The sequence below is a fragment of the Drepanopeziza brunnea genome (assembly GCF_022702325.1).
Source record: "Drepanopeziza brunnea f. sp. 'multigermtubi' strain 214-2 chromosome Unknown ctg19, whole genome shotgun sequence".
In the NCBI taxonomy this organism is placed as follows: Eukaryota; Fungi; Ascomycota; class Leotiomycetes; order Helotiales; family Drepanopezizaceae; genus Drepanopeziza; species Drepanopeziza brunnea.
In genome coordinates this window covers 1,592,831-1,615,092 of record NW_027094082.1, presented here as the reverse complement: position 1 = coordinate 1,615,092, position 22,262 = coordinate 1,592,831, and the positions used below count along the sequence as shown (strand labels likewise).

Sequence of the window (22,262 nt, the reverse complement as noted above, 5' to 3'; positions counted from 1 at the left end):
GCTATTCGTGCAACGATACCCATGCCGGGGGTTACATCTGGGCTGAGATGCCCCAGGTGTCTGGATCTCTCGACAAGCACGCAGAACTTGACATAGGAACAAAAACATCCAAATGAATAGCCGGGAATGGTTTGACAAAAATGATAGCATCCCGCGTTGTGGAAGTGTGGTCAATCATACGGTGGGAAAGAGGGAATTCGAAAAGGGGCTTTTTGAATATTCCACACGTGACTCGGGACAGTTCGAGTCAGCGACGATATCATAGAATTTTCGGATTCTGCAAGCCTTTATACTGTAGAAGGTCGTCGTCGCCGGGCGGATCCGTGCGCTAATATGTTGTACCTCGAAATTAATTGTAGAATAGCAGTCGATCGGGACGGAATTGAATTCAGATTGGATGCCAAAGGTTGCCTGGGATACAAAATTAACTAATTAGATCAATTGGAATGGAATGAACTTGAACCCTTGGTTGCTACGCCCTCACTGCAGCCTGTGGTTCCGACAACGTCCAATCTCTGGATATCATATGGTAGCAGCATCGAGTTCTTTTGCAACGTTCATTTCATGCCCATCTACCTACTAAACCCGATAACGTGCCGGCATAGCACTGATACTAATTCCGTGTTGTTTCGACACAACCCCTGTCGTCTCCTCCTCTCCTTTGGAAACGCACACTGCCGAGCACCTCTTCGTTCACACTCGACGACGTGTATCACCAACTCCCACAGCACAACACTACACAGCACAGCAACCAGTCTCCGAGCTATTTCTTCCAGAAGCAGAGGCAGCGAGGTCACTTCACTGCCGGGCAGTCCCAAGACATTCGGAGTCTACTATAATAAGTAACAGCCAGTTAATAGAATCTTCCGCGTCTCATAGACTGCTCGGCCAACGCGCAGCAGATCAAACACAGCACAGCCGCATCAATCGAAAGTACGAAATACACACGGCATAATGGCTGCTACACAAGAGCTCAGAGAGCAACCATCTTTCCACAAAATGTCGCCTTCGCCTTCTGCATCCCCGACTCCGGCCATCAGAGCGTTGCCGGAGCTCTCGCGCAGTGTTTCTACAGGCTCCGAGCCATCTCTCTATTCTAGCACCATGGGAAGGGAGTCTTTGGGCAGTGATACCTCTGCCGAGACCTCGGCCTCGCGGTCTTCGTCTGCGAGTTATTCTTCTAATCGACTGTCCTCTTTTGGTGGGCCCGACAAGCCCAAACGACGTGGCTATGTAAGGCCTCAAGGAACGAATTTCGCTGCCTCAGCACAATCGAGAGAGAGCGTTTTGAGCCTGGGAAGCATAGCACACCTACAATACTATTTCGCACGAACGGGCCTGTTGGATGGGAAAGGCGGACGGCTGGCGAAGAGGAAGGAGAATCAGCGTGGCACTTTGGACTTGTCGGCTCTGGATACATCGTTCCTCACCCCCAAATTTACGGGGTCAGATATTGATTCATCGTATGCGTCGATGGGAGGCAGCCCGGAACTTCAAGCACAGCTGGGAGGGATGCTGGTAGAAAGCCCGACCCAGGAAGATGAATACTATAGTGAAGAGGAGGAGGAGGAGGAGGAAGACCCAGATCACCCACACATGCTCCCTCCGACAGCCAGTACCTACATACATCGAGTGAAGCCAATACCACGTCCGCCTACCCTAGAAGAGCTCAAAGACGATCTCCAGAAGTCTCTCAACGACGCGGTCAAGTTACTTGATGACGTGAAGCAGAATCCCACCTCCGCACCACCCTCGCCGCAGGGATCGAAGGAGCACCCTTCAGCTCCGGTGGTAGACGAAGATCGGGGCTGGCACGAGCTGCAAGGCATGCATATATTGGATATCATGACCCTTGCCATCCGCGCCGCCAAGATGTACTACACAGCACATAATCAACCCGCAAGACTTGCAGCAATCAAGTCCGAGCGCAAGATACGGACAGAACTACTTTCCGTCATGGACGTGCTAAAGCGGATGGCAACGAGGAATTTCGCAGCCGGAATGCGCTCGGAAGAACGGGTCACGATGGAGAATTGGGTAGCAAGCGTCTACGATATGCTAAGCCAGGAGGAAGCCATGGAGGAAGCAGAGCGGAAACAACGAGCAAGCTGGACCTGGCTCGATGACTCTTGGGACGGATCTATCGTAGACAGGGAGTACGCATTCATCAAGTCCATGGATACCAACCCTGAAACTCTCCCACTGTTCAAATCCATCGACGAAGTTGGCGATGACAGCATACCTACAGATTTCTTGGATGATATGAGGACGGGATTGAGATTGGTCAAATTGCATAATGCGGTTGTGAGGAAAAGTAAGAGACCCTTTGGGGCGATCGATAAATGGCATACGGATTTCGCGAAGCCGTATCGCTGCGCGGAGAACTTGCGCTATTGGATTAAAGCTGCCGAACTGCGCTGGGAAGTCATTCTCAAGGTCGATGTGATGGGAGTTGTTGGCGGTACCGACAGAGCTGCGTTGAAAGGCTTCGAGGACGCGATTTGGAAGTGGTGTGGCAAAGTCAGGGAGGAAATCAGTGCGGAATTGAAGGCCTAATGAGATTCTACAGAGGGACTGGCTACAAGACCTCACCTTGAGGATGTAATGTCTAAGCGAAAGAGGATTAGGGGAGAGGGGCAGACAGGTTTGAGGACCCAGATACTCACTCGAATGCTGCTGTACAGAGACTCATTCGGATGTTGTTGTACATAGTTTGGCTTGGCGAGGACGCAACCTAAGCCAAGGGTTTTCTTCTCTTGCTTCGCACTATACCCAGCTGTCGAGTTATTCTAATCTATAAATTGTTGTTCACTCTTGCTTTCAGGCTCTGTCTATTTTTATACTTTTCATGGTAGGCCGTGTTTTTGTTTCTTGCTATCGATTTCATTTCTCAACATTTGAACTTCCTCTGTTCCTCATCTCTCTTAGCCAGGGCCCAGCCCTAGCCTAGCCTACCTTCACGCCGCCCTCCTCAACTCCCGCCTCGCCCTCTCGCCCTTCCTCTCATGCCGCCAGCCCTCAACCCCCTCATACACCTCCCTCCAACCCACAAGCAAGCTCTCAATCTTCCCCAACAACTCAGCCTCCCTCTCGCGACCGACCTCAGATCCGTCGGCCCCTTTCCCCGCCAGCTCCAGCAAGTCCCGCTTGAGCATCTCCTTCCGCCTCGCCTGCGCCAGCACGTCCTCCTCGTCGCACGGCTTCTCGGGGGTTGCGGAGAGGCAGGAGGCGAAGAGCGAGAGCTCAGAGGCGAGGTGCGAGAATGAGGTCACCTCGACGGCGGTTGGTGGGGGGGGAGGGGATGGTGGCGAGGGGGAGGGCTGGAAGTGGCCGTCCGTGTCTGGGTCTTGTTGTTGTTGTAGTAGTCGGGGACCTGGAGATGGCGCTCTGGATGTTTCGGGGAAGGAGGATGCGTCTGTCAGGGCGGCGCTGTCGAGGTCTTCGGACGTGAGGGTTGGGGCTGAGGAGGTGGTGGAGCGTGCGTCGTCGTCGGTCTCGGCTGAAACTGAAAAGGTGCTGTGCTCAGAGTGGGCTGCTGTGAGCGAATCGAGGTCGGTGCTGGTGCTGCTGAGGGAGGAGGGTGGTCGCTCGAGCTCGCTTGGGGGTGTTGTTTGTTGGGACATGATGGTGATGTGATGAGTGAACTCTGAGAACGATGTTTTTGGGTTGGGATGATGTTAGTCTAGTTAAATTTGGGCAGTGAGGAAGTGTTGGCGGTGTGTTTATGTAGAGGGGTTGATGTCTGGCGCCTTTATACGGGCGATACCTATTGTCTCTTTGTTTGCGTTGTTTCCTGTACGGACTGGTGTCCGGCCGTCTCGAAATGCGTGCTGGACACAGGGAGAACAAACCAACCATAGCATTCGGAATTGGTTGATTCGTTGGCACTCGAAGAGGATCGAAGAGGAAGAGACAAACCCAAGTTTGTAAAGAATGGGACAAACGATATGTTTCGAGTAACGAACAATGTATATGAGACAGTCTTTCGAATTTTGAGAGAAAATCGACCATGTCTTGTCTTTGTTCAGGTTACAGGCCGAGGGGAAACCAGCACTGGCTTGTTCAGCCAACAGAGGCAATAGGAACACAGGGCGGCTTAGCGAGATGGAGGAAAAGGGGGGAGTGACCGCTAAGCGAGGTGCGCAACGGGCCGCATCGCTCCTGCCCAAAAGAGTAAAACGGACTCCTCCTGTTCGTCATTAGAAGATCCAGGCTGCGCGTCGTCACTCATCAAATTTTAGCGTTCAACCGCCAAATCCCCCAACTGCTCTCTCTCTCTCTCTCTCTCTCTCTCTCTCTCTGACATTTTACAGCAGTTCTGGTCGACGTCCCAAGATCCGGCCTCGCCATGCCTCAATAGCATCCATACCCCAGACTTATTCCACACTCCACCGCATTCCTCAACTCGTTCATCGCCGCAGCCAGCAGCCAGCTGGCAATTCAATGCCGGGACTCCTCCCTCTCCTATACAAGCTCCACACCTCGCTCAAGCACTCCCAGCAGGCATCGAACTCTCCACCTCCCTGCTACCGCGGAACACCACTCCCGCCACACGCACTCCCGACCCACGTAGCTGGGATCCCGCACTGGTGGACCACTACCACTACCAGCACCACCACCTCTCCGCGACCATGCGCAGCGCCTCCTTCCCTGGCCGCTACCACGGCCACCACGGCGGCGGCAGCGGCGGCGAAGTCCCCCTTCCGCACCCCATCTTCCACCGCCTCGGCCCCGAGAACCGCGAGCAGATCCGGCAGTGGCTCGTCGTGAACGAGGACCGCATCTTCGCTGGCCTCCTCGTGTTCGTGTGCGTGATGGGCCTGGCCGGGATGTGGCGGTCCAGAGAGCCGATGGTGGAGTGGTGGTGTGGGCGCAGACGGAGGCAGACGGGGAGGGGGAGGGGGAGGGGGGCTCTGGTGACGGTGGGTATCTTGCGGAATGGTGCGGTGGCGAGCGAGAGGGACACGTTGTTGGAGGCCTGTTGTGAGGAAAGGGTGGTGAAGAGGGTGCGGTTTGTGGAGGACGAGGGGGCGACGGTGGTTATCTTCGATGGGAACCAGGGAAGGGAGACGGTAGTGGTGGGTTTTCGGGAAGAGGGCGGCGGCGGGTTTGGGGACGTGTCTGGACGGGAGTAACTTGGATGGTAGAATGAACAGGCTGATTGATACTTTGTTGAATCATGCATATTGTTACCATTTTGACATCTCATCACTGTGACCTTTGTGACTTTTATGAGATATCTAAGGATGATGCGCAACTTGCATAAAGAAGAATATTCGAGCGAAGTGAAGTGGCGCGAGAACTTGATCATACATACATACATACACACAGAGCAGGAGGGGTATAATCACACCCCGACTGACTCCCTTCCAGCTCCAAAAAGGCGCATATTTCCACCAACCCGCCTTCATACCTTCTCCATATCTTGCTACCTCGGAACGTCGGTAATCATCATCTCGATTCGGAAGTCGTGAAATCTGGATACGGTCATTCTGAAGTGGACACGCAGTAGTACCCTCTCTAGCACTTATCGATCTGGTGACTTTGGTAGAGGGGTATCTTGAATAGATGGGGAGTGGCAAGGCTAGGTTCGGGATTGGGGATGAAGCGAGCGAGGTGCTGGTTGGTTGGTTGGTTGGTTGCTTTTGAAAGTAGGATTATATGTGCTCTTTTCAAAAGAAGAGGGGGAGGAGGAGGAGGAGGAAGGAGGAGAAGAGGAGGAAGGAGAAGAAGAAGAAGAAGAGTTGGGTTTGATTTGAGGCTTGAATAGATTGATGGATTGATGGATGGATGGATGGATGGATGGGAGAGCATTACAGATCGGGCTGAAGGGTTTTGTTATGTGCGTATATGATGTGCGGGTCTGAGAGGAGTCTGATCATGAATTGTTTCTCTGTGATGGGTAAGGAAGTGATCTGGGCTTGTTACCACTTGTCGCTGAGACGAGAACAGAAAAGGAAAGAGGGAGAGGGAGGGAGAGAGAGGGAGAGAGAGAGGGAGAGAGAGGGAGAGAGAGAGGGAGAGAAAAGACAAGTGAAAAATGCCCCAAGATCTTCCGCAAAGGACTCGAACTTTCTCGTTTCTTCTCTTATATACAAGGTTCATTTCGTCAGCGGCCGAACGAACCAACCATTCGACCGTTACGAACATATGCTGTCGTTATACCATGCTATACTATGCTATGCCTATGCTTTACTATGCTGGCAAAACCCGGGGAATATTAGTGTAAAACATCTATGGGTGTATCCTACCAGAACGCCATCGCCACAGAGACCATATCCTCGTAACTAAATTCTGTAGTTTATACCTTCCCAAACACCCACCAGCTCATCAAAAATATCTCGGCTGCTGGCCACGAATCCCATCAGTCGCTCCGAGAGCTGCCTCTTCCTGACCTACTCCGTCGGGGTACCCCCCCATCCGCGACGCGGTCTTCGAACTCTCGGCCATGGCGACCACCGTCTCCTTGGACGCGTAGTGCTCCGTTCTCACCGCCGGGATGAAGTCGATGGCGTAGCTCCACACGTAGAACGTGTAGATGAAGGCGACGATCCACTCGCACACGGCGGCGGCGTTGTAGCGGTCCTGCTTGCCGAGCACGGCGAAGGCGATGGCGAGGCTCAGCTCCACCACGATGAAGGCGAGTTTGAGCCAGAAGGAGACCCGGAGGATGCGGTGGTCGCGGTAGTGGAACCCGAGGCGCTGGTACTCCCAGCAGACGAAGATGGCGGAGATGATGTAGCCGGCACTGTCTCCGTCAGTTGGGTGGTGGTGGTGGGGTGCGACCGGGGAGGGACGCTGGAGGAGGGCACTGACATGAAGACCACCAGGCATGCGTCGTGGACGTTCGAGTAATCGACGTTGTTGCGACAGGTGAGGATGATCAGGCCGATCATGCCCGCTATGGCAAACAGGGTCGCGAGCACGCTCAGCAGCTTTTGAAACGACGACGTGTTTCGCGCGATGGTTCCTCGGTGGCGCAGCCAGCGCTCCGTCACGAAGACCGACGTGAAGCTCACGACGGTGACGGTGCCCATGGAGATGAACAGAGGCTGCAGCTCGAGCGCTCCAATGTCCGAGATGTATGAGATGTGCTGGCTCGGTTCCATGGGCGAGAGGTGTGCCTTGTGCTTTCCCACAGCCCACCAGAGCAGCATCCCGAGGAGCATCCCGAGCCATACGAATCCCGAGAAGATGGGGACCAGGACGTAGATGGTCGCCCACCATGGCGCCCTCACGCCGGCCATGGCGACGTCTTTCTTCGAGATGTACAAAGTTGAAAGGGGGCCCTTGGCGATGGAGGAAATAAGCGAGGAGCAGGCCGCCTACACCCTCGAACGCGATGGAATCCTATGAGTAGAGAGAAAAGTAGTGGTAAGTGATTATATAATGAAAGAGAAAGAAGATCTAGAAAGAGAAGCAGTCCTGACGCGTAATGTACATCAAAACATGTAAGACAATTCGTGATATGCTACGTCATTTTTCGTGGTGGATCCAGAGTAGCTCTGGTCTAAAGCACATACATAGGAATCGCTTTGCCGATTTGCCGCGGCAATGCCCCGAAAGAGGTCAGAGAGCTGGAGGATTGACCTGCGATGACCAATTCGAGGACTACCCTTCATCTGGACCAGTCTCTATCGAGGATTCATCCGTCAAATACACGCCACTGTTCTTGGAATCCTCTCGATGAGGCGATGCTGGGATGGTATGTATGCTCGGTTGATTTTGCGACTGTGACAGTTTCACTCCATCGTCTCTGTCTGCACGGAGTATCTGTGAATGATTTGAGTTGACAGAATGCTAGATCAACTTAAATTCTCTTGTGATCATACAGGTGAGTTATCTGCATCATCTGATTAGAGCTAGAACTTTTGAAGTGCAGACAAATAGTATCTGTAGCGCAGTAAGCGAGAAGTACTGCTGGGAAAGATAAACAAACAAGGGGTTTTCGAAGTCGTCAAAGACTAGAATTAATTGGTTGCTTTATGTTGCAAGTACTCACGTAATAATCTATACATGATATCTACGCAGGAGATGACGGAAACTTACAGGCTCTCTGTACGATCTTAATTGGTTTCTCGAACCAAGCCGTGCCATTCCTGACTCTACGTCAAACTCCACCCCCGAATTGCTTGGCCACACCCTCTGGACAAAGGCTAGCTGGTGGTGGATTTATCTCGCCCATCCAAGTACTCAGCGGCAAAGCGTTCTCCAGATCTGCGTTCGAGCAACAATTTGGATTTCCAGGTCCGATCGGGGCGATTAATCTGCAGCTTCATGTCCCTGCACTTAACAATTAGCAATCCGTATCCCAATTGGATGAGGAGATTTACCAGCAGTATGCAGCCAACGGCAGTTTCAACGGTATTGGGATTTCTGAAAGAGCCAGATTAAGCTCCTCCTCCCTCTTCGATTCGCTATCCCCATCTTCTTCTCCTCCCCGCACGAATCCATCCCAATCACTTTCCATAGCTCCATAATTCTTGCAACGAGGACATCGAACTGAGAGCTGAGAGCTCTATCGCGAAATATGCACATTCCTTAATTCATGTGAATATCAGAGTCGGCTCGTTGTTTCGTTTTCAGAATCTCTCAGCACGTATAAGGTGACAGAATCCGATGTGTATGAATGCAGTTCAGGACTGGAGATTGCAGCCGCAAAGTCGATAGGCGTCGACCTCATCCTCGGAACAAATAAGGCGCCTTACGGGAAATCGATGTAATCACATACCGTGAATTCAACGTGGCACGGAATTCGGGGCACCATTGCATACATAGTCTGCAGAAGAAAAGATTGCGCACCCGCACATGTAAAGCCCTGGCGAGCCAAAATAAGTATACAAGCGGCATTACCAGCTGTCAATAATTAGCAATGCAAAAAAACGTTATTCTCACCGAGAGCGTTATGATATATAATATGCGTCTTACTCGTGGGAGCTACAAGCCTGGCCTGCTCTCAGCAACTTCCGGATCCGCAACCCGTTCTGCCTCAATTTCCCTCATCACCAGCCAGTCCAGCGTGATGCAACCAGCGTGCTTGAACATCGGCGTCATAGCCAGCAGCTGGTACCCTTTCTCTACTCCCAAGTCCCTCGGACAAGCCAGCCACACGCCTATCCCCATCATCAGCAACCGGTCACAAGCAAAAACGAAGCACGTGAGATGTCCCAGGGAGACCACAAAAAAAAAAAAAAAAAAAAAAAAAGTAAAGTAAGGTAAAGCATACCTAGAACAAATCCAGGCGGCTCAAAGTCCAACACGTGAATAGTCTCCAGATCCGGCCAGTGCGTATAATCGACGGTGGAAAAGTTGCCCGTGTACGGCTTGAAGAACTCAGTCGGTAGGTCTACTGCATACTCGACCTCACCGCTCGCCTGCACGAAAACCTTGTTGATTTGGCTATCAGGCTCCGCGAAGAAGAGCGAATCCGGAAAGTCCCTGTCGCGCACGAAGATTGCGCGGTCGCCGACGGGGAGCGGATCCGCTGGACTCCGGATTGGTATGCCGAAGAAGCCCTGGATCTTTCGTCAGTGTGTAGGCCGTGGAGCAGGAGGAGGAGGAGGGAACGGCAAAGTACGGGCTTTTCGAAATCTGGATTTGGAAACCAGGATACGGATTGTTGGTTTAGAGGGGAGTTGTTGAGCCAAACTTGGAGTGTGAAGTTCTGGGCTGTGGACGATTGAAATTGGGTGGTGGGCTGGGATGCGAGGAGTAGACTCGAGATGTAAGTCATTAATCCCATCTTTGAGAGCGGATGACTCTTTGATAGAGAACTAGTGATCAATATGAATATGATGAGATGAAGCTGATGGACGTCGACGTGTTGTGAGCGAAAGAGATGGCGAGATTCAGGCCTGGCAATTTCGTGGGCCTTCATGCCTCAGTGCCAAGCAAGGCTTATTGTAATACAACTGAATCATACGGAGTTTTACGGCTCTCTCTAACTGGACGAATCAGATCAGAAGCGGAGTTGAAATATGTATATATATATATATATATATATCTATCTTTAAAAGCCTAATAAGGTCGACGCAAGCCCGCCAAAGTCAGATCATATTGTGTATCAATTGTATCCGCACCACACCCAACACCACGCCCAGGATATAGGTATACAAAGAGCAACATAAACATCTCATAGTATCTAGAGCCGGGGGAAGAAACAAAAACACATGACACCATTCATGAGAATATAAATAGCCATGGATACGACACGATAACGCCATGGCACACACACACATACACACATATATGTATATATTCATAATAAATCATCATCATCATCCTTGATGTCCATAGAAGGATTGCGCATTCCGAGGAATGTCCTGAGGGGAATGCCGATATGTAGGTGCGCTCCCGTAAGCGTGACTCCGCGGTACTTGCGAAAAATTCTGGACTCCTCTTCCGTTCACCGGGTCAATGGATGCGAATCCAGCTTCGGTGCCACCCAGCATGTTTGAGGTTGGAAAGCCGGATATTGGGGCTGCTGCTGCAGAGAACGTCTGTGGGAAGGGGTACCCCGAATCCTGCTGCATATTGCAATTCTGGCCGGGCATCACATGAGAAAATGCATAGTCCCTCGATCCAAACCCACGGATGGGTTCCGCTCGGGGCTGAGAAAAATCCGAATTCAAAGGGCCGAAAGCTCGAGTCTGATCAACATGGACCATGGTGTTCGGATTCATAGTATCGAATCCACGGGTCTGTCCCATGCTCTCAACATGAAAAGCGGTCGAGTACATGTTGTCGCTGTTGTTGGAATAGCGAGTTTCCTGTGGCAATGGTGCTTGCAGGCCATACCCGATGGATGACCCGTCTGTCTGGAAATATTCAGGCTCTTCAAAATCTATCGAGGCGACTTGAGAACCTGTAGTGAAATTGGGAGAGACACTTTCCATGTCCAATGGGCTGTGAAATTCCACTGTAGCACGACTCATCGGTGTCACTGGTGTGAGTACTTGCTCCACCGGGCTGATGATCGTGTTCGCGTCGACAGCTTTTGCCTTAACCAAGCGGAGAATGGGCAAGCTGATGTGTTCCATATGTTTGGCAAGATGGACAGTCAGCTTCTTCCAGGTTGGAAACGATCTACCACAAAATTTGCACGGCTCATCCTCGGGCCGATTGTGCGTCTGATGGTAACATTTTTCCAGCCATTCCCAGGCTGGCTCAGTTGTGCACACCTTCTTGATGGCAGCTCTTGTCTTCTGCTTCGGCTCCGGCACCTTGTGCTCACGTGCAAGATGTTTAAGGAAGTTATCTTTTCGATAACATGGGTGTCTGCAATCGCCCACCTGGCAGATCCACCACTCCAGATGACGATGTCTCTCATTCTCATGGCGGACCCAATCTGCTTTCCTCTTGAAGGACTTGGGCTCCTTGCAATTGGCATAGGTGCAAGTGAATGGCTGCACGTCTTCGTGGACATGCTTAGTCCAGTCTGAAGGTTTCTGGAATTTCTTGGCCTTGAAGCACAGTTGGCATTCAAACTCCGCGGGAAGATTATTGGTGGGTGGCATTGGCACCCCTGATGGGAATGTCTGAGCAGTAATAGTACCCTCGATAGGATCGGAGTCGTCAGAGAAATCTGTCACCAATTGAAGTGAAGCTGGAGTACGATCCTGGTCGCGCGGATTGCCCTTGACATCTGTCAAAGTGATCGAACCTCCCAAAGCTAAACAATGGGGTCCAGCAGAGCATTTGCGGGAGCTGATGGCCTGTAAATGCTTGACCCTGAGATCAAGCAAGTTCTTGTAGCGAATCTCCTGTTGATGGGCAATCCTGCTGATAAGCCAGTTGTGTTGAGGGTCCATGTCAGGATTCAAACGCCGTACGTGAGATTTGAAACCTTCGTAGTTTGCCACAATCACATCTGCTTGATGTCCGGACTCCATCTTGGGGTGGTTCTCGTCTGATTGTTCATCATCGTCATCGTCATCATCCTCGTGATCATCCACTTCGGGCTCAGGCCGCTCTGCCTTCATTTCGGCCGGAGTCGGTGGAGTTGCTAAGACTGGAGGTCCTCCTTGCCCTCTCCACAGGCTCACAAGACCTGTCTGCCTCTTCTTCTCTTGTGAAGTCAATTCGCTTCGGCTTCTTGCACGCCTTATCACGGACTTGAATCCCAGATGGACTGGGCTCTTAGGCGATGTAACCATGTGGCCAACAGTGGTACGGCGCGTATGGGCTGTCCCAACAGCGGCAAGAGGACCTGTCATTGCGGCAAAGGCGGTATTGATACTGACCGTTTGTTTCTTTGCAGAGCTGAGGCTTCTCGTGGGCGGTGCCAGCGAATCCTGGCTGTAATGCCTTGCATTTGGTGGCGCCTGCGTCTCTTCTGGGAAGTTCTGAGTACTGCGTACACGCTTGAGCTTGCTGTCACTTCTCTTGCGTGTGAAGCTTGCTAATCGATTCAGCCCTTGATCAAGGAGACTGTTCTGGCGAGGACGCTCCTCCCTTGATTTGCTGCTAATCGACAGCTTTTTAAGAAAGCTTCCATCAGAGATGCCCTCGAAGTCTGCCAGGCTCGGTTCGCTGCGCCGGCGGGTTCCCCATGTAGCAGCACGTGACGTGATCGAGAAGGAATCTGCGGCTCGGTTGAATCTGTTCATGGCCTCGTTTGACGTTTGGGGCTGAAAGGCGCTTGTCATGATATGAGGTACGGAGGGGGCATCTTGCCAATGCCGCGCATGGTTGATCAATTCCTGCTTGTCCACATCGCTGATGTAAATGCTGTTGAGGTCGAAGTAAGTTTGGCCTTCTGCAAGACGGTTCTCGTGCACGCTAGCACTGTCGTCAAGTGGCGCTAAGTTGTTGTCTTCTTTATCGCGAGGCGTTCCAGTTCCAGGGTCTCCTCGCGGATACCAACTGTTCGAGTACAAGGAGAAGTAGGATTGGACGGGCTGTTCATTTTCCGCGTCGCTATTTTCTCCGGCTTGCGATCTCCATTCTTCCACCTCGCTGTTCTTTTCCTGTATGCGTCGGTATTCTTCTTGCTCTTTCAGTGTAGGAACCTCATCGTTGATGACTTTACGGGAGTCGGGATCCAGTCCACTCTGCCCGTTCACTTCACTCGCTCTCCATAACCCATCGTCGTCCCTCTCGGTGGCCATATGCGGATGTTGGTATTGTGTTTGGCTTGAAACGTCTCCGCCGAAATTATCGGCATTAGTTGCACTGTACCCTCGGTTGGACTGTAGAAACGGAGAGGGTTGACGGTTCTGTTGCCTGCCGCCCCCGTGGAAGCCCATGAGGCTGGGGCTATGTCCAGAACGTGGCATGCTGCTCGGTTCATGGCCTTCGGCACTCGTATGACTGCTTCCACTGCTATCTGGTGTCGGTCTCATATCTGGTCCCGGGGGGAGTCGCGAGTTATGCAGCCCAGTGTTCAGCTCGTGCTGCGATATTGTAGTCCTCGTTGTCTCACTGACTGCTCTTTTTAGTGAGGGTGTGTTGGGTATAATAGTGTGACTTGGGCTGAGAGGATAGGTTGAGATGGCCCAGGTCGCACTCGAAGGTTGATTGCTTGCTGGTGTTGGTGAAGCCCGTTTGAGAGTTGCAGATGGATAGGCGACGTTCATAGGGGTGATAGTAATAGGAAGGGAGTTGATTCGCTGTACCCCGTCGTCGAAGTTTACGCCGAAGAAAGGGTCAACGTCGTCTATGTCGGACTGGAAATTGCTATACTCAGACAGGCTCTCCCCAGATGTGTATAAAGGACTAGCAGAATTGCTGGTCGTAAGAGCATGGCTGAAGGGAGAGGACAGAAGACTGGAGTCGAAAGATTTGGTGAGTATATGGTGATTCAGCCGCAGCTCATCGTTGAAGTCTCTCGAGCTATGGGGGTCGACAGAAGGAGAAGCAGACTGGTATGTAGAAGACATCAAGATGATGGGAGGGGGGAGGCTATAGTGGATTTCGGGAATGAGCCTTATAGCCTTGTAGAAGCTTTGTTTTCAGGTCTCGGTGTCTAGGTAGAGCGTGCTGGGCTGCGTCAAGAGGGAGCAGACCGGGCAGTGGTCATGATGTACAGGCTTGGGGATTGTTGTTGGTAGGACGGAGCTACTCAACGCGCTTGTTGAACCGAGAGATGTGTAGAGCCAGAGCGCAATGTGATGTGACAGTGTAATTGCAATGCAGACGACGGCGAAGGAGGATAGATGAGTGAAAGACGGGGTTTAGTCAGAAAGGTAAGTAGGTAGGGAAGTTTGTAGGTAGGTAGGTGGGCGGTTGAGTAAGGGAGAAGTTACCCCGTACAGGACGGTTGCCGCTACAGGACAGTAAGAGCCACAGTAAGATACACAGCAGTTGGCGTTTGAGATTTGCAGAGAAGAAGAAGAAGAAGAGGAGGAGGAGGAGGAGGAGGAGGAGAAAGTCAGGGAAGAAGGTCTTGACTCTTGAGCGGACATTACAGCTACAGACTACAGTGCAGAATATCAGCCAACGAGGAGAGAGGAGAGCAGAGCAGAGGAGAGCAGAGCAGAGCAGAGCAGAGCAGAGCGATCAGGCTGACCGACCGGCCGGCGACGGGCAGAAGCGAAAATGCAACAACTGCATCAGCCCATCACTTATCAACAGGGACTGTCGGAGGGGAGTGGGAGGGGAGTGGAGGGGAGGGGAGTGGGGCACAGGGCGGCCACAGGGCCACAGGGCCACAGGGCCACAGGGCAGTCAGCCTTACTGTATTGTCTCTAGTCTAGGCCTATTCCCAGGTAGTGGTGGCTGAGCATCCTGATAGGTATACGGAGTACCTACAGCTAGTTAGGCAGCACGACGATGGATAGAGAGGTATCTATCTTCTAGCCCATGAGAATGGGTCTAACATCTCAAGCGAACTGCGAACTTCATTGCATTGCGGACAAAGTGGAGCATATCAGCCGCGCAGCAGAAGAAAAGGTGAGACTGGTCCAGGAATAGGCGGAGAGCGCACCGCTGAAGTCAAGTCACAACTACCTAGGTTATAGGAGATGCGGAAGTTTCAGTTGGCTTTTTTACTATCTCCGTACCTGGTGAAGCGACACTCGATACAGTAGCAGTTCAAGGGGCTCGCTAGACAAGACACCCACCGAACACCTACCTACCGGTACTACCTACGACTACTACCTGCCGGTGCCCGTCCAGCTTCATCCACACCTCACTCAGACAGCACGACACAGCTTATACTCCATACAGCCGTGAAGTCACACACCTAGTAGCATAGCCTACTTCCTTAGTCATTGAAAATAGTTCCCTCTTCTCAATACAGTAGCTGTACAGATCACGAGCCTTCCACTTCCCCTTCCCGCTTCCGCTTCCGCTTCCGCTTCCGCTTCCGCTTCCTTCGACCGCCTCATTCGTTCTGCAACCAATCCAATCCCGCTGTCACTTCCAGCGGCCAGACCTTGTGGAGCTGGGACAAGCCCCACCATCGCGCTTGACGGCTTGTTGGGGCTCCCCACCGCAGGGGCAAGAAAGCGGTTCTTCAATCTCGATTCCTACCCCCTTTTCTTCTTTCTTTTTCTTTCTTTTTCTTTTTCTTTCTTTTTCTTTTCTCTTCCTTTTTCGTCCCATTTTTCTTCTTCTCTTTTGTTTCTTCTTCTTCTTCTTCTTCGAAACACCAACCAAGCTCTGCGCCCGCGAGTCCCTCACGTACACCCACCGATGATCCGATGCATATGATGGCTATTACTTATACCTACAGTACTGTAGCATTTCTTTCACTTTTCAGTTCGAGCTCTCCATCGTCCCCTTGGCCTACTTGCCTCATCTTGCCTCACCTTGCCTTGCCTTGCCTCACCTTGCCTTGCCTTGCCATGCCATGTCTTACCCCATCCAGCCAAGCCATCCCCATCCAAGTCTCTCGCGCCCCCAGCGCCCTCAAGCTTTTCGTCTAACAAGCAAATTACTACACATCCGTACATTCGTACGTACAGTACCTACTGCACTACAGAAAGTAAAATAATAACAAGCCCTACCCGCAGCCGTTTATTTTCGTTCCGTTTCGTTTCGTAAGCGAGCGGAGAATCGACAGTAAGTAGTACCGGTACCGGTAGTACTTACTTACTGTAGAGTCAGTCACGACTCCCCCAAGGCGGAAAGAAAAGATAAGATAAGATAAACCTATCTTGCTACATACAGTACGGTAGGCCCCCGCCCCCCTGGGCTTCGGCTTCTCACTGAGCCCTTCTTTCTCTCTCGAGTCCCAAATTCCAACTGGTCGAAAGGGCGCATCATCAACAACAACAACAACAACAACAACAAACACAGTTGGCAAACCTCGCGCAGTCGCAGAGTACATACTAGGCATCGCAAACTCAACGTGGATGGGAGATACTTTATCGTGCATGCATGCCCGCCGGGAGGGCTATGGCTGGGCTGGGCTGGGCTGGGCTGGGGGCTCCTCCTTTTCGATCCAGGCCTTTTCGTAGATATGTATGCTCCGTATGGACGTTGTCGTAGGTAGTAGTTCTTCCATTTGCTTGACGGGTGGATGTGTAGAAGAGGGAGGGAGAGAGGGAGGGAAGGGGAGGTATGCTAAGAGATTTTGAGCACGAATTGACTTTGTAAATAAAGCAAGCTTGAGGTATTGCATTTGCATTCGAGTACCTAGTTACAACCTACCGGTACCTATCCTGGTCTGCCGTTGCCGACGGCGTGCTTCCCTTGCTTCTTCGGTGCTTGGGTTTGTGTATATATGTATATGCATCTACCGTCTGCCGTCCTGGTCCTCGATTTCGCGATGCCGTCGTCAGAGTATATCCATCAGTCGTATTAAACTTCGGCACTCGCGCGTCACGCCGGCCTCAATATGTCTGTATTCCAACCAACTCAAGGACGCCCCATATGATATTTCTCCCCCAAGAACTTCTGACGACTACATTCCATGTATTGTATTCTACCCCCATTTGCATTCCAAGCAGTCCGCTATCCCCCCTTCTCAATCCTCCAGCCGCGCCGTCAAAACAATCAGAGTCGCATACGCAGCCACGCTCAGCGCGGTCAACACCACGATGACATTCCCGCTCGTGCGGAAGCACTTCCGGCCATCCCCCGGCAGCCCGTCCGCGGCGGCCCTCTCGCTGAAGAACTGCCGGTTGCCCTCGTAGCGGCGGTACTGGCTCACCATCAGCACGCCGACGCCGTACGTCGCGAACAGGGCGCCGATGCTGTAGAACTCGGCCGTGAAGATCTTGAGCACGACGAGCGCGAAGGAGAACTGCCCGAGCGCGGTGCGCACGTAGGCGCCTTCGAAGGTGCGCTGGGCGGCGCGGATCTCGACTAGTCTGTGGGAGAGGGAAAGAGGGAGAGGGGGGGTTGCGTTAGCTTTGATGGGTAGATAGAAAAGTAGATAGCTAGATAGATAGAAAGATAGATGGGAAAAAAAAGAAAGAAGATGTCAGGGGGGGGGGGGGACTCACTCCTGGGCAGTCAGGACCACGCTCCTGGCTCGGTGAAGGCGCAAATGAAGCCTGTCTTCTGGATGGGGCTGCAGCACATTGCATTCATCCCTTTCAGCCGTAGGATTCTTGCCCGTGGTGGTCTATTCAAGAAAAAGAAAGAAAGAAATATGCAGAGTAGGTAGGTAGGTAGGTAGGTAGGTAGGTTAAGTAGGTAGGTAGGAATGAATAGAATAGAATAGCTTGCTTGCATGATTGCTTGCTTGCTTGCTTGCTTGCACCCACCTTGAACATGCCCGACCATGACGGAGCCATCCTGTGCTACCGTATCACACCGTACTGTGCTGTGCCGTACTCGCTGTGGAGCGATCCTGTGTGTTTGTGGACTGGCGACGTGATACTGCAGCAGTAGGTCTTGGTGATGCGAGAGGAATGGATCCGCCTGATGTGGGGTTGAAGGAGCAGAGCCAAGTGGTCGGCCGCCCGTATTTCAAGTGCCTTCGTTTATGCAGCTGGCCATCATTCTCTTCCAGAAGAAATAACATCAACATCCTTACATAAACGAGGCAGCTGAATATATACATAAATTATTTATATGTATGTTTCTATCGGTACCAAGGTCTCTTGCTTTCTTTTGGCACTAGCAGACATCCTCAGGATCCGTCGTACTCATATACACGATACATATAGTATGCACATATTCCTCGCCCTTTCGCTCTTTTCCTATGGACCGCCGTTCCATCTATGTCCCTTCATCTCACATTCATTTCTTCCTGGCAGCCTTGATCCCGTTCTCATCGTTCATTATGCGCATTATTTGTACATCGATTAATACGTTTTGGGGGGCTTCGCCGCTATCTTGACGCCTTGACGCCTTACCACCCATCTAACCTGCAAGAAAATCCACGCTAATATGTGCTGAGTGGCCTGAAGCCCGCGTCTTCTTTATTATTTTACCTTTTCCGTCCGTTTCCCAAGACTCATTTCTGGATCCTTGCCATGCTGTCGTTCAGTTACGCTGTAGATCTCGATTCTGATATTGCGCCGTATTCCCCCGTCTCAAGACTTCCCGGCATACGTAGCCTTGCTGTCTACTCCCTTTGTCGTATTTCTACTTGCGGAGCCGTGATCTTTCCCACTCTCGTTTGATTTCCTTCCCACATGCCATTCCAAATCTTTGGTATCGCACCACCTCCTGCGCTCCTTGCTTCGAATGTCTTCGCCTGCTTGATACCGAGTCTTTGCCTCTAACCGCACCTTTCCACACATGTCGATAGCGGAGGGCACAGCGTTCTCTGTAGATCCAAGCCTTTCAACGCCCGGGATGTTGTGATTGGTAAAATACCCCATGCGATGGGTCTTCGTAGCCATAATTAGGTGGCAGTGGTGCATTCCCTCCTTCGTGTGGTGGTCCAGCAGGCGGTCCGTTCCAACCGGGATAGTGGTCCGGTCCAGCACTGGCTGACTTCTGATAGGAATAAAATTGCTGCTGCCAGTTCGGGAACGATGATGGTGGAAGAGGTTGCGCAGAGTGAGGATGCTGATGGGGCTCACTCGGCGTTGCAGAGAGAGGTTCATGAGAAGCCACCATACTCGACGATGTCTGCATCAGCGGCGGATACATTGGAGAAGACTGGAGCACACGAGGCTTAGTCGTATAGTGATCGTTGCTCGGGGGTGGTTGCGTGTACGCTGCATACTGGGTGCTTTGATGTAAGGTGTGGAGGCCTTCGAGGTTGCCATACGAGATGGATCGCTGGGGAGCCGACCAATTATCTTCTCGCGGACTGGCCTCAGCATGTGGTGTCCAAGGCGGAATCTGGAGGTTCGGAGTGAAGGGTGAGAATGCAGGTGTTATGGGCGATGCGTGGGTGTTGATTCTCCAGTACGATTGGGACGTCTCCATCTTCGGATCTGTAGTGCTTGGTGATAACTCAGTGGCCATCCAGTTCGTAGTACCATGGTCTGACGGTTGTGTATATTCCAAATTTCGCGAAGTGGTCACCACAACAGGGTTGATCAGGGACGGAGGAAGAAATCCCTTGCCCGTCGACTCTGGGGAAAAGCTTTCCGTCCTCTGGCGTTTCATCTGAGGACCTCCAAGATCCTGGATGGGAGGCATGCCTAGATGGAGATACGGCAGAGTCTGTGGTATCTCAAGTACTTGGCCAGTGGAAGTCGATGGAGAGGAAGGTTCTTCGGAAGCTCTCTCTGCCCCACTTTGCGTTCTCGAAGCTCTACGCTGAGATTCAAGGACCGGCGGCTGCGCGTCAACTGCAAAGAACTGGCAATCCTTCTTCAATCTGATGCAATTCGAGCATCGACTATGCGCATCACCAGGGGCGGCAATGCACCGGATTTTCCTTCGCCGGCAATGACCTACAACCGATGTCAGCCATGGCCCTCCTGGAGGGGAGCCATTCCATGAGCTCTCTATCGAATCCTTACCGCAAGCCACAGAAGTCCTGTGGTAGCCAAGTTTATTTCTCCTCTTCTCCGCAGACAATGCAAGTGCAGCTGCATCCGCCGATGCCTGACCTTGGATATTTGGAGTCGACATGGATCTTTTTACTTTTGCTGACTCGAAAGCTGGCGCAACTTCTCGACCGTTGATACCTGGCGATTTGACCTGGGCAGGCGATGGTGGTTGTACGTGGTTCAGAGAAGGGTGGTGATACCCCGGGATCAGATTCGAGGAAGACTCCGACGGGAGTGGATACTGGAATGACATTGAAGTCTGAACTTCTTCTGGCCCCGAGAATGGTAATGTGTTGCTGGCGTCGCCCAAATTCCACATGCCGAACTTCGAATGCAATGGTGCCTGGACAGCAACTGCCATTAATTGCGGTAACTTTCCATGCACATGGGTTCCCCAGAATGTTTGCCTGCGTGTTGCGGAACGATGCTCCTCTCCCAAGTTCGACGTCCGTCCTTCTAGTTTTCGGAGGGATCAGGAGACTCCAGACGCTCAGGATTCGCTTTGGCAAAACTATTGATAATGACCTGCGGAAAATCTCACCAAAGAAAGCCACGGGCAGAAGGAAGGCTGTATATCGTCGGTCCAAGCTGGCTTCCGCAGGTTTACTGGTGTCGAAGGCAGTGGGAAACACGGGCGGTAAGAAGTACAGTGAGACCAGAGGTTCCAGTCTCGAGGCGACTTTCGGGATGCCTGGTATCTCTCTAATAGAGAAAGGGGGTAAGACACGCAGACACAACTGGACCTGTCAGTGGCTTAGGACTGCAGAATGGGCTAGTTGTGGGCGGTAGGAAGGCCAGTTGAATCTCCTCTTGGGATCAGAACCCGTCGCGGAGAAACTGAACAGAACAGTCCGGATAACGAATGGGAGCGAAATCTTCACGCCACTTTGCAGCGGTGGTTCAGAATTATCTCAAGGAACCAGTTTAAAGGCCGCGAGCCTGCGGATCTGGATATTTGATACTGGAGCGAATTGATGAGAGTAAGCCGGGTCGGTCGGTCGGTTGGGTAAGGAGCTGGATCAAAAAAAGGGTTTAGATTTGGATATGAATCTGGATCTGGATCTGAATCTGGAACTGGAACTGGATCTAGAGTGCTAGCTAGTCCAACCGAGGCCGAGGCTCCGCAAGTGTTAGTGGCTGCGTCCTGGGATGGGATGGGATAGGATAGGATGGGAGGAAAGGAAAGAAAAGGGAAGGAAAGGAAGAGAAAGAAAAGGAAAGGAGAAGAGAAGAGATGGAATCCGCGGGGTGGCAAAGATGTCGTTGGGGGAGGATTTAAAGATGAAGAAAAAGAAGCATATCCACTCTGTATAGTAGTGATGTGCTATCAGCGTCTCGAAACTTTTGGGCCGACGCCACGAGATTGGAGCCAAGGTGGGCAAGATGGGGCCAAGATGGGGCCAAGATGGAGGCCAAGGTGGAGGCCAAGGGTGGAGACCAAGACGCAACCCCTGGGCATTATCGGGGACGGATCAATTTGATGCTTGTCAATGAATGTCAATGTCAATGTCAGCTTCACCAGACGCTTGGACCGTGGTGGCCGTGGTGGCCGTGATGGCCGTGGTGGCTTTGGGCCTGGGCGTGGGCATAGGCCTGGGTACCTAGCATCGGCATCAGCTTGGGTATAGGGTAGGGAAGGTAGTTCGTTGTACTAGGAGTTTGACAACACCGAGTGATCGGATTACGGAGTACCACGCCAATAGTGAATCGTTTGACCAGGCCGAGTCGAGTCGAGTCGCATCGGAAGCATAGGACGCCTTACGACCGACCGGTATGGCGGCGATGGTCCCAGGAGGCCCGGCCCATCCGCCAGGAGGAGGTTGCAAACACCGGCGCTCGATAGTCGGTCTGGTGTTGCGCCAGCGGAGCAGGTACCGAGGTGGGTAGGTAGGTATGCATGTATGTAGGTAGGTCGTATGTGTATGTATATAGTATACGTATATAGTAAGTATGTAGATATTTATACTGTATATATATATTTATACTGTGTATATATATATATATCCTTCGTAATACAATGTATCTACGTGAAACCTCCCTACAGAGTATTGTCTGTATGCACAACCGTCGTCTACCAGGGATCTTCGGGCCTCGACTCGCCACTCATGACTAATTGCCAGCAGGGACCCTGACCCAAGACCTTGCTTGACCTTGACCCTGACTGTCGGATCACCTCTTTGGCACGTGCCATTCTTTACTTTGGTCGTGTCGTCGTCGTGTCGAGTCGTCGTGTCGTCGGGGGGCTTGATTGGATTGGATTGGATTGGATTGGAAAATGATCATCTTGGCATGGTTGATAACAAGCCTAATTCCCAGGAACGTGGATGTTGGGTTCGTAAACAGGTACTTAGGCTACTACTGTACTTACTAGTTGCTTGATGATGAAACAGAACATCTACGGAGAATCCCGGA

The 22,262-nt window shown here is 51.9% G+C and overlaps 8 protein-coding genes across 8 annotated transcripts; 2 read left to right on the top strand and 6 right to left on the bottom strand.

Annotated features, from left to right (window-relative positions):
* Positions 1–954: 954 nt before the first annotated feature.
* On the top strand, positions 955–2,556 carry L3040_009217 (uncharacterized protein; the record flags this gene model as incomplete). The annotated part of the gene is made up of 1 exon (XM_007290407.1): positions 955–2,556. The coding sequence occupies one exon, from the start codon at positions 955–957 to the stop codon at positions 2,554–2,556; it is 1,602 nt and encodes a 533-aa protein (XP_007290469.1).
* Positions 2,557–2,957: 401 nt separating this feature from the next.
* On the bottom strand, positions 2,958–3,623 carry L3040_009216 (uncharacterized protein; the record flags this gene model as incomplete). Its single annotated transcript, XM_007290408.1, has 1 exon — positions 2,958–3,623. One exon carries the CDS (start codon positions 3,621–3,623, stop codon positions 2,958–2,960), a length of 666 nt encoding a protein of 221 aa, XP_007290470.1.
* A 1,008-nt stretch (positions 3,624–4,631) lies between these two features.
* L3040_009215 (uncharacterized protein) lies at positions 4,632–5,135 on the top strand (the record flags this gene model as incomplete). Its single annotated transcript, XM_007290409.2, has 1 exon — positions 4,632–5,135. One exon carries the CDS (start codon positions 4,632–4,634, stop codon positions 5,133–5,135), a length of 504 nt encoding a protein of 167 aa, XP_007290471.2.
* Positions 5,136–6,330: 1,195 nt separating this feature from the next.
* On the bottom strand, positions 6,331–7,247 carry L3040_009214 (uncharacterized protein; the record flags this gene model as incomplete). Its single annotated transcript, XM_007290410.1, has 2 exons — positions 6,331–6,748; positions 6,817–7,247. 2 exons carry the CDS (start codon positions 7,245–7,247, stop codon positions 6,331–6,333), a joined length of 849 nt encoding a protein of 282 aa, XP_007290472.1.
* Positions 7,248–8,156: 909 nt separating this feature from the next.
* L3040_009213 (uncharacterized protein) lies at positions 8,157–9,742 on the bottom strand (the record flags this gene model as incomplete). The annotated part of the gene is made up of 7 exons (XM_066155900.1): positions 8,157–8,283; positions 8,334–8,518; positions 8,732–8,856; positions 8,929–8,950; positions 9,007–9,113; positions 9,227–9,515; positions 9,578–9,742. 7 exons carry the CDS (start codon positions 9,740–9,742, stop codon positions 8,157–8,159), a joined length of 1,020 nt encoding a protein of 339 aa, XP_066010181.1.
* A 535-nt stretch (positions 9,743–10,277) lies between these two features.
* Positions 10,278–13,880, bottom strand: L3040_009212 (uncharacterized protein; the record flags this gene model as incomplete). Its single annotated transcript, XM_007290412.1, has 1 exon — positions 10,278–13,880. One exon carries the CDS (start codon positions 13,878–13,880, stop codon positions 10,278–10,280), a length of 3,603 nt encoding a protein of 1,200 aa, XP_007290474.1.
* A 3,032-nt stretch (positions 13,881–16,912) lies between these two features.
* On the bottom strand, positions 16,913–17,687 carry L3040_009211 (uncharacterized protein; the record flags this gene model as incomplete). Its single annotated transcript, XM_066155899.1, has 3 exons — positions 16,913–17,258; positions 17,394–17,461; positions 17,658–17,687. The coding sequence occupies 3 exons, from the start codon at positions 17,685–17,687 to the stop codon at positions 16,913–16,915; spliced, it is 444 nt and encodes a 147-aa protein (XP_066010180.1).
* A 997-nt stretch (positions 17,688–18,684) lies between these two features.
* Positions 18,685–20,169, bottom strand: L3040_009210 (uncharacterized protein; the record flags this gene model as incomplete). The annotated part of the gene is made up of 2 exons (XM_066155898.1): positions 18,685–19,751; positions 19,821–20,169. The coding sequence occupies 2 exons, from the start codon at positions 20,167–20,169 to the stop codon at positions 18,685–18,687; spliced, it is 1,416 nt and encodes a 471-aa protein (XP_066010179.1).
* Between the last annotated feature and the right edge of the window lie 2,093 nt (positions 20,170–22,262).